The 11,002-nt window shown below is 39.2% G+C and overlaps 1 protein-coding gene across 2 annotated transcripts; it reads right to left on the bottom strand.

The window, feature by feature from the left end:
* Nucleotides 1-2,879: 2,879 nt before the first annotated feature.
* LOC139628165 (high choriolytic enzyme 1-like) lies at nucleotides 2,880-10,363 on the bottom strand. Of its 2 annotated transcripts, XM_071489560.1 has the most exons (10): nucleotides 10,339-10,362; nucleotides 10,149-10,226; nucleotides 9,783-9,810; nucleotides 9,651-9,701; nucleotides 9,412-9,543; nucleotides 8,565-8,682; nucleotides 7,879-8,057; nucleotides 5,513-5,594; nucleotides 5,080-5,204; nucleotides 2,880-4,944 (listed from the first exon to the last, which is right to left on the bottom strand). In XM_071489560.1, coding segments are annotated over exons 2-10 (771 nt in total). In that variant the 5' UTR covers nucleotides 10,203-10,226; nucleotides 10,339-10,362; the 3' UTR covers nucleotides 2,880-4,942. The 2 variants fall into 2 exon arrangements, with proteins under 2 accessions (XP_071345661.1, XP_071345660.1); XM_071489559.1 differs by lacking the exon at nucleotides 2,880-4,944 and having other exon boundaries at nucleotides 5,072-5,204; nucleotides 10,339-10,363.
* Between the last annotated feature and the right edge of the window lie 639 nt (nucleotides 10,364-11,002).

Raw genomic sequence — 11,002 nt, 5'->3', positions numbered from 1 at the left:
ACCTGCTGCTGGAGTTTGCATGTTCTCCTCTGGCCTGTGTGGGTTTCCTCTGGGTGCTCCAGTTTCCACCAAGACATGCACGTTAGGTGGCTACCTGTCCCAGGTGTACCCAGTGTGTACCCCAGTGTCAGCAGGGGGTGTCTCCAGCCCCCCATGGCCCTAAAAGGATAAGCAGTGAATGAATAATTACAGTGGTAGCTCTGAAGCTGAATTTACAGTAACCTTAAAAATAATGTAATAACTAATCCTGTGATTCATTTCACAGTGAGCAGAAAACCTCCTGTGGTTCTTTCTGCAGTGACCTTATTGTGGTATTATTGTGGTATGACTTGCAGCAACTCGCTGGCTCATTGCAACAAGAAAGTTACTGTTAGATCGTGCAAAGTAGTTGAGCTCAGAGTTGAAATGACAGACGTACGCGTATGTCATCGGATCACTCCGCATTTTTTGTGCAGTTACCACATTCTGTTCTACTTAACTTTAAAACAGCACTGATATGTCGTCCATAGTCTTTTCTCTGCTGCTTATGAGGAAACACGTTCTAGAAAACCATCAATCACATGGGCTGAGCAATCAGGTCATATTTAGCAGGAGACTAAAGGTTGTAAAATCCTCTGACACACACACACACACACACACAGTCAGACACTGTAGGGATTACTGGTGTTTGTCTGTACACATTTGTACCCATATGTGAGTGTGTGAAAGCCTGCAGCACGTTAGACGAGAGGGACGCCTCTCAAAATAAAGCTTTCTGCTGGTGCTAAAATTTTGCCTAATTTTAGTTTTTGCCAGGGAAAGGATGAGAGCACGCTGAGATGGGGAACGAGTCCCAGCTCTGCTGAGCGATGAGTCACTTCTATCAAATAAACAGCAGAGAGGCGAAGAGGGAGAGCTGCAAATGGGAAGGATGGAGAAATTATATGTTTATGCGGACTGTCCGTGTACTTAATGTCAGCTACCAGTTGGATGATGAAGTTAGAGTCAATGTTTTGCTCTCTAAGTAACCAACAGTGGTGTCATGCTGCCAGAAAAATCCAGCTTTGAGTCAATAAATGTTTCGGCTGACGAGAATGTTGTAGAACCTGAAAAAGATTGCATCTCTTTGTTTGTAGTCCAACAGCCATGAGCATGTGAATGTCCAAGCTCTGCTCTCACCTTCCAGCACCAAAGCTTTTCTGTCCTGGATCATAGCTGTTCGAGGAATCTTCTCTCTCACTGTGGCTGTTGGTGCCTTATTCCAGATCTCTCACCTCTTGCCTCTTGTGTATATGTGAAGTCTTTCCAGGCCTCTGTAGTACAGAGGAGGTCATGTCTTGGCAGCACCTTGATTTTGTTTTTCTTTTATGTTGGGTATAAAAATGCTCTTTTCAAATACCATCACCAAAACTTTTTAAATGGTAAACCGACCAACCAACAAATGGTCGGTCGATTTACCACTTTGGTCCGGACTGAAATATTGCAACCAAGTGTCAGCCCACCGTGACGTCGCCACTGGTTTGTGAACTGCTGCTTTGAAGCCTCATGTTTGTAATGTGGCCGTCGCCATCTTGGATTTTTGAAACTAGAAGAAACCATATTTGGAGCAGAAGGTGGAGCTGAGGAGGAGTGAGGGGTGGATCTGACTGATCTGTCCTCCATCCTGATTGTCAGGCAGGTCTCCATGTGTGGTACAGTCTGTCAATCACACGGTAGCCCCGCCTTAATGCATACACTGCTTTATGATATATTTCCCTCTAAATGGACCATAATTTAAAAAAATGAACATCATGTTGTATTGAAGAAGACTTGAAACAAGAGACTGGGACCATAAACTCATTAGGAAAACATTAAATGAGGTAATAAATCAAGTAAGAAGTAGAGACATTTTCCCATAGACTTCAATACAATCAGACTCCCTGTTACAACCAGTGGAGTCGCCCCCTGATGGTCATTAGATAGAATGAAGCTTTAAGACACTTCAGCTTTGGCTTCACTTTTCAGACCTGGAGACTACGTCCATTTTTCTAAACAGTCTTTATTTACATTATTATTATTATTATTTTTGCAACAGTTGGATGGATTGCCATCAAATTATCCTCAGACATCCATATTCCCCAGAGGGTGAGTTTTCACCCATTGGTTCACATTTTTGTTTTTGAGTGAGTCTCAACAACAACTTGATGAATTGTCAAGAAATTTGGTTCAGACGTTCATGCTCACCCTTTGGATGAGGCACTGAGAAAATTTTAATCTCAAAATTTTAATATGTCCAATAGAACTGCAAAAATTAGTTGATTAATAGATTAGTCAACAAAAATTTATCAGCAAATATTTTGATAATCAACTAATCATTTTGAGTCTCTGGTTCTAGTCTCTGCAGGTGCTGGGAATTTGTAACTTTATCTGTTTGCTGACATTTTATAGACAAACTACTAATCGATTAATCAAGAAAATAATCAATGGGTTAATCAGATAAGGAAATTAGTTTAAGTTTTTGGTTAGTTAGTTCTAATTTCCAGTTAACTCATTAAACTATGATGGTGAACATGGTAAACATTAAATCTGCTTCACAATCACCATGTTATAAATTGTAACTGTGAACATGTTACTATGGTAACACAATCTGCCCGTCAGCACTTTAAAGCTCACTATATAATATGTAATATATCATCTGAATAAGAATATTTCCCAAAATGTCAAACCATTTCCTGTCTCTGAAAGCATCTCTGCCTCCAAATGTTTTGCTAAAAACCATCTTCATATAGTTTGGAAAAATAAACACATTTTTCTCAACTTAATAAAACTACTATGATAAATTAGTTGGATTTACTAACAATATAAACAGCAAGAATGATTACATGAAGCAAACCCCGTGTTAGTGCTCATGTGAGAACAAATGAAGAATGTGAACATGTCCTTTAAACCTCACAGAAAAAAAAGAAGGGAGACAGTTATACCTGTTTTGGAGATATTAACAAAAGCCACAAAAATCCTCAGCTAAACCCCAATATCACAGATCACAGAGAACATCAAAGTATCTATAATAAACTATCACACTAATCCAGACAGGCATCAACAAGCTGACACAACGCATGTTTGTGTCTGCCTCTCCTGACACCAATGACTCACCATCCTGTCTACAACGTGCAGGTGAGAGAGTCTGTGTGACGCCTCACCTGAAACTGACTGAGCAAGCAGGAGATATTTTTGGAAACTTGTGACTGGAAAATTACTAGATACATTTACTTAGTAATATAATTTACTTGTACTACAGTATTTTCATCTAATGCTACTCTATATAACTCCACAACATTTTAGATGGAAATATTGTACTTTTTATTTCATTGTATTTACATACAGCTAACCATTATGTTGGGAACCACTGGACTTATCTACTTACACATTGATACATCAATACTAATTTAATAATGCAATATATAATAATATATCAATCACAGGACATTTATTCTGTAGAATACTTTTACTTAAATACATGTTGCTGGTAATACATCTACAGCTTTAATTTTAAATGCAGGAGTCTTACTTATAATGGAGTATTTTTATATTGCAGCACTGGTACTTTATAGTTAAGTACTTCAATGACTGCTGGAAAAAAACAGTGAAATGTACCAATATACAGCATAAAACATGGGCTGTTTTATGCCTTGTATCCATAGTTTACTAGTGTTGTGACTGATCACATGTGTTACTGTCAATGTGCCTTATATGCAAAACAAAATGTGCACACTGCTGTGAGACCCAGTGAAACTTGCCTTCAGTTTTTACTTTCTAAAACTTGAGTCACTGAACTCATTGAGCTGTACATTCATGTAAAACACATTGAAAACTGAGGTAAAATCTCTGCACTGACAAGCTGAGGAGAACCCATGACCCAAACTGTACTGTACACCTCTGTTAGGATGATGGTGAGACACTGCCTCCTTTTGGTGGAAGTAAAAATATCACACATTTATTTTTGCTAATTTTATTGAAGAAATATTTCATTTTACTGTAGAAATGAAAAGAAAGTCATTAATTATAAACCACAGATGGCTAAATGTCCAGTGTTTAAACAAAAACCCAAAACAGAAAAACCACATAAAAAAATAAAATGGAAATAATGTTATTATTGTTATTATAATGTTATTTGTTATTTCAATAACCTGTCGCTATTGGATCCTATCAGTGCTTCCTGCTGGTGCTGGACACCATTAGGATTTAATTAAGCCTAATTAGTGAATATATGAAAATCAGCTGCAACAGAGCAGCATGATTCATCGTAGCCGACGTTAAGTTGTTTGACTTGTTCAAATTTGCTGATTATTTTTTATTTCAGGGCTTAATCTGTCAACATCATCAACAATCATCAAAATAAATCACTGCCTCTTGGCTCTGTGTGATCCACCTCGGCAGAACCATCACCAGATCAAACACTTTGTATTTGAAAACCAATAAAAGATTCAAATCAAATCAGAGATGGTTAGAAACAGCTGAGTAAATATTATTGGTAGAGAGAAGAGGTGTAGTGCCATCACCGTCCAGCAGGTGACTCAGCAGCGTGAAACGAAGAGCTGAAGTTCTGCCACTTTTCTTTAACGAGCCTCTGCTCCACAAACCCCAGCACAAAACATTTCCCTCATCAGTGTCTGACAAGCTGACACATGTTCCTGGACTGAAGCTGCAGATCTGACTCAACTTTAAGATCAGACAAAGGCTATTTGAATCGTTTTTGCAACCACTTTCCAATCTTTTTGTGGAAGATCAGCCAGATCAATGAAAAACTTTCCCTGTACTTTTACAAGTCTGGAAGAACTTCAGGTCTCTATATCACACATGCAGCACAGTTTGTGTTGCTTTTAAGCAGAATAGTTGCAGGTCAACAGTTTTGACCCTTTGATGTTATCATGTTTGTTGAGTGTTGAGGTATCTGGAGGTCGACCTGCTCTGTCTGTCACCGACATTCTGGTTGTAATAAAAAAAAAGAGTTTCTGATTAATAGATTACAATCTGAGATTCTTAATATTCTTTATATTAAGTGCGTCCTTAATATTTGTTACCAGTATGACTTAGTAGAGAAAGTGTTTAGCATTCACTCACAGCATTCATAGAGCCTGTTGACACGGGCGATGTCGTTAGCGCTCATGGATGAAGCTCTTCCAAAATCAAGGTCAGGATCGCTCTTGGCAATGATGGTTGGTTTCCCATTTTTGGAGAAGGCGAATCTTGAGGAGGACACAAACACACCATTTTTACACTGACTCAATAAAAAGCTTTTCTTGCAGTAAACCCTGACTCTTGAAGTTTTACCTGAATTTGTTTGTTAGCTTTTCTTTTTAACAGGACGACATAATAACCACTATCAATTTTGAGAATTTTGCTACACAGCTTTTAACAAATTTTTATTATTACTTTAAAAAAACACCTTCCCCTTATAAATGTAAAAACACTCAGGTCATGTAATGTTGTATAAATCTGATTTATGAAAATACTCCAAACATCTGTAAACACAGATACACACACTGACACTCACTTGCTGTAATGCATGACAGAGTTGAAGTCGTAGGGGGTGCCCAAGTTGTTGGTCTGCACCTTTTGAAAGTTTGATTCTGTTCCTGCAGAGATGAAGAGAACATTTGAAATATTTTAACACTTTAGGCACCAGTTTTGTCCTTCAGTTAACAGTTCACAATCACAACAATCATCCAAACAAACCATCACTTTATAATATAAAGCAATATTGCCTTATATTACTTTAAAAATTGTTTAATCATTTCATTGTTTTGTCAATAAGATGTCAGATAATGATGAAAAATGATGTTAGTTTACGCTCAGATATACAAAGAAAAGCAGTAAAAAGTTGCAGATTCATTTACTGTTGATCAAATGTTAGCATGCTAACACACTAAACTAATGGTTACCATTGTAAATACTCTTAGCGTCAGCCTATTAGCATTGTCACTGTCTGTTAGCATGCTAACGTAGCATTTATCTCACAGAGCTGCGAACACGGCTGTAGACTCCCGGTCTTGTTACTCTTTTTATCATTTGCCTGTAAATCTTTGCACCTGTTACGCCTCTTAAGATACAGCTGAGTTGGAATGACAATTAAAACAGAGCTACAGATCTACGTACTTTTTGTTCCTTTGTTTACGGAAGGTGCTATTTTTCTCTTCTGCTGAATTGGTTACTTGCTGGAAGTGGGTAGCGATGCTTTTATTGCTTGACAGGAACTTCAGCCATTGTTGCGTTTACAAGATAAGACGTTATAATACACCCTCTGGGCAGCGTTATGTCTTCAGGCCAGATACAATGAGTTGCTTCTGGAAAGTGACAAGACAGGTCAGGGCTAGCTAGTTAGTGTGCTACCTTAAAGGCACCATGGCATGAAAAATGTGATTTTGGTTATTTGATCGTGCTTTGGGAGGTCTCTGGGCCACGTATATACTGCCCCATGCATCAAACTGGTCATAAACAGAGAAACGCACACCGCCCATTTGTAGGAACTGTCTCTTTAAGACGAGCAGATAGCACTTCCTTCTTTGTGTGACGTCACACACAAGGTAACTCCGCCCACCGCAACCTGTTGGCCCGCCTCCACTGTAGGTTCCAGGTGTGAGTGAATAACTGCACGGCGAGATGTCAAACAAACGGTGTTGCGCTATTAAGGGATGCAAGGAGGTCAACGTGTCCTTGCACAGTCTGCCAAAAGCCAAAGTCCTCAGAGACCAGTGGCTCCTTTTTATTTTTGGTCGAGTTGAGCAGGATTTCAGTCCAAATCTGCTCGTCTGTTCGGCGCATTTCACAGCGGTGTCATTCACCAACTTGGCTAAATACAACGCTGCATTCGCCAAGAAACTGCTCATTGCAGACACTGCAGTCCCCACATTGTCTGGGCCGACTTCTGCTCCGCAACCGTAAGTAAACTCTGTCTGAAGATGGTAAAATGTTCGGCAGTCAATGGTTTTCGTCTGTGCCTTTTATAATTGTAGCCGTTCATTGAATCGCTGTTCACTGTAGCCGTTAACTGGATCACCGTTAATGCCTTCACAAACGTTAATTCAAGAAAATACAAATGTAACCGTCACACAGCTTTGTTCATTACTACGTTTTTTTAATGGTCTTCCGTTAACCATATAGCTGGCAACCGTGAAGTAGGGTTGTCGGTACACTGAAAAAAGTAGCGACACTAAAACGTTGTATCCGGATATGACTGAATAAAAGGGGGAAAAAAGTAGCGATACTAGCCCCCCCCTCCCTCCCTGCCGTCACACACGCACACAGTAGTGGCGCAATTGCAGTGTTTCTGTGTTGGCTGCCGTCTCTGTCTCCGGATCCGAGTCCGGTCTTATGCCATCCATCGCAGGTGAATTTTTATGAATGCAGCTTAGGTTTCAGTTATTTGCCTGTGATTGGCCCGACCACACGCCACTCAAAAACAGTCAGCCAATCAGAGGAGAGGTTCTCATTCTCTCTTCTGATTGGCCAAATGACCTGTGCCTGCCGGAGCTCCAGAAAGAGGCAACAGAAAGGGGCAGTATAAACGATATTAAGCAGATCACAGGTACTCATAACCAATGATACATCTTGTTAGGGATATCAGCAGGTAAATAAACCCAGAGAAAAGTGCACAGCATGGGGCCTTTAAGTAGAAGAACAGTGATGGAGACAAGAGTTAATGTTGGCGAGTAAAGAGATGAAGCTTAATGCAGTGTTTCCTCTCGACTGCTAAATAAACAGCTGTTAATGTTAATGTTGGCTATGTAGCTATATAGCAAAACCTACAAATAGCTTGTTTAACTGGGACTCTGTGTCAGCAGGAAATCCTCCACTGTTCTCATCACTGTATGACAGATAAAACCAGAACTGTGGAGTAAAGGTTGTGGTGGGTGAGCTGACCGTCAATAATGTTCTCAGTGAGGATAGAGACGTGTTCGTCCCTGTCCGAGCGGACTTGCTCGTGGTGGAAGCCGAGAGCGTGGAGGACCTCGTGCTGCACTGTGTCCGTGTACAAACAACCGTTCTTCCTCAGGGAGACTCGCTGTCCTCGCCTCTGACGGCCCAGGTAGGACCAGCACCTGACACACACACACACACACACACAAAGTGAAATCATGGCAAAATGAAAACAGCTACTGTCTCCAGCTGTCAACAAAGGCTAAAACGCCAAACAAATAACTGGACAAACTGATGATAATAATGGTCTCACATACATATATTGTCAACAGAGTGACATCAGTGATTTAGTGTTAGGCCTTACTTCATGCTCCCACTACATTTCAAAGGGAAATATACTTATACATTCATCTGATGCACATAGGAGCACATATGCCCGCAAGTTTCACATTGTCTTTAGTGCGTCATTACTCCTCAGTGGTTTGAGACACAGACTTGTCGAGCCCTTTGGATAGTTTGGATAGTCTCACCTCATGTTTCAGTATGAATTCTGTGCAAGTGTTTGTGCATGAGGCCCCTGAGGAGGCCCTCTCATAAGGAGTAAAGGTATGTGAATGTGTTAGTCCTGTCATTCCATGCTACCATTGGTGTACATATTTGTGTGTGTGTGTGTGTGTGTGTATTTCTACCCAGATCCAGAGAAGAAGTACAGATAATTCCGTTGCCGGCGCCTCCACACAAAGCGAATGCAGGTGGATTGGTGGAAGGTCACCAGGCCTCTAATGATGATGTTGCGCTGTTCCCTGGCTGCAGAGACAAAGCACAGGCTGCTGGTGAGTGTTCTCCCCACAGAGGCTACGCCCTCCGTCAAACACAGTACAGTAAATTACATTTACAGCTTTTCATATCTAGTTATTCACTTCCAAACCTCTCCTTTTATCTCAGGTAGTAAACACAAATTATAAATTATAAATTATTCCTTCATCCTCTGAATCTTGGTGTAAACATCTTCATTTCATTAGTTTCATTAGTAATTTGATTAATTACCTTTTACAGTAATAAAACTTTCCCTTTAAATCCATTAAATGTATAAAACATAAGATTTCTTAGACATGATTGATTTTTTTTTGAAGAAAATTTAATATAATCTTTGTTTTTGTGACATAATAATAATAATAACATTCACACTTTGGGCCTTAAATAGTTATGAAAATAGTTATGAAACCATCTAAAAAGTTTTAAGGGTGAATGTCTCTTTGGTGAACATCTAAACCTGCATGTATGTATTTATGTGTGTGTGTGTATATATATATATATATATATATATATATATATATATATATATACATATACATGCAGGTTGTGTAGTTATTTTCCACTGCTGGTTAAGACAACATTTCTTTATCCTGCTGTAAAGATTTTTTTTTTTTGCTCAATAATCTCTTTTTCACCATAATGGAACCTTTGAGGTTCTTACTGGAACCAAAGCTGTTGTTGAGTGGTTGACTGATTCCTGGGACTCAAACTGCTACTTACTGTATGAGGAGGATATAGTGACGGGAACTATGACGAAGCTTCCACGTTTACGCCACTTGCAGCCTCTGGCTGTGCAGGGGTCTGCATTCCTGTTTAAATTTGGCACAATGTCACCGTGGGTCAGGGGCGTTGCTGCAGAACAACAAACAAACAGACACTTAGAAATGTGATTGTATTTTTGCCATCATATATTTCTATTTTAGTCAGAAGAGTGGGATTAGATAAAACTTGTGCCTTACTTATGCCATCATTGGCTCTTGCAATGATCTCAGAGACATCCAAAGATCTGTCTGGAGACAGAGAAAAAGAGGACATCAGAAATGTGAATTTTGGATCTTGATATCTGGGAAATTCCCTATTATTCAACTTACCTGTTCCATCTGCATCATCAGTTGCACCCTGCAAAACAAAGAAACACATTTTTTTCATCATATATTGTCAACTGTCACAGATGTGTGACAACATTGTGTTGCTGTCCAGTGAAAATCTGACATTTAAAAATGTTTCCTTTTTTGTTTTCACTTAAGTTATATGTTCTTTCATAGGTTGCAACACATTTCCTTCAACTTAAAGGCTGATAAAATCCTTTAAAAGCTAACTATCATCACAAAACTCATAACAAGGATATTTTTTTCTTTTAATACATGTGAAGTTGGTATTGTGAAGATGCCTGGTTTTCACAGGACAGCAGACAATATTTTACATCATAATCCTGGTGTTGGAAGAGTCAAACTCACCAGAGAAACGGCTGTCAATGAGAAGAAGAGGAGGAAGACGAAAACAGGAGTCATGATGATGGTTCCTCTTCAGTTAAACTTCAAATTTGAAAAGACAGGACAATCTGAACAGTGTTTAGCCATTGGAGAATAAGTTTGGTGTTAAACCAAAGGTAAGAACAGAAAGAATAAGGAGATCAGGTGAGTTTACCTGTTGTGTCAGGAGTCTGGTGCTGGATGCAGCAGGTGCTCAGCTCTCACTTTTTATAGGCTGCACTCAGAGGGTGTGGCTGAGGTTTTAATGCTGTCAGTCAACCACCAACAATTTCATATGAAGGAAATCATATCAAAGTGAAGACATCCAGTGGAGGAGGAAGTACTTAGGCCCTTAAGTAGCAATAGCACACTAATGTAAATGTACTCATGATCTGCCCCTTGTGTTATACCATTCTATATTATCATTGTGGATCATTATCACTCATGCATTCATGCTTAAGCAGCATTTGACTGCGGAAGTTAGTTGAGGAAAAGCTAAATGTAACTACTCTATTATTGTTGGGCGATATAAACAGAAGATCGTTATATGTTTTCTGCCTAAAATATGAATTTTAAATAACTACAGATTAATGTGTTGGAGATGAAGAAGAATCATGTGAAAACTGTGTCAGCCATGAAATTCACAATTCGACACCAAGTGTTTGAGTTCAATGTCTTGTTTCTGTAAATTTTATCAAACAAGTTTTAGATAGCAAAGCCTGTGCTTTTCCCAGGGATTAGGTAATCGTTATGTAAAGATCAGATTCAATATGTCAGCACAACATCATTCATCAGTGTTAAGTAGGATGTCTTTGGACAGAAGAATACATGTGAACAGA

Source organism: Trachinotus anak, unplaced genomic scaffold, assembly GCF_046630095.1.
Source record: "Trachinotus anak isolate AG129_WGS33_773 ecotype Australia unplaced genomic scaffold, CSIRO_AGI_Tana_v1 ptg000011l, whole genome shotgun sequence".
In the NCBI taxonomy this organism is placed as follows: Eukaryota; Metazoa; Chordata; class Actinopteri; order Carangiformes; family Carangidae; genus Trachinotus; species Trachinotus anak.
The sequence above is the reverse complement of the archived record's forward strand: the minus strand, read 5'-3'. Positions and strand labels throughout refer to the sequence as shown.

Excerpts from the sequence above, each read along its gene's own strand:
- LOC139628165 (XM_071489559.1), bottom strand. The coding sequence starts at position 10,202 with ATGACTCCTGTTTTCGTCTTCCTCCTCTTCTTCTCATTGACAGCCGTT. Across the intron at positions 9,811-10,148 it reads CATTGACAGCCGTTTCTCTG|GGTGCAACTGATGATGCAGA; the intron begins GTGAGTTTGACT and ends TTTGTTTTGCAG. Across the intron at positions 8,683-9,411 it reads CACTATATCCTCCTCATACA|CCAGGGAACAGCGCAACATC; the intron begins GTAAGTAGCAGT and ends TTGTCTCTGCAG.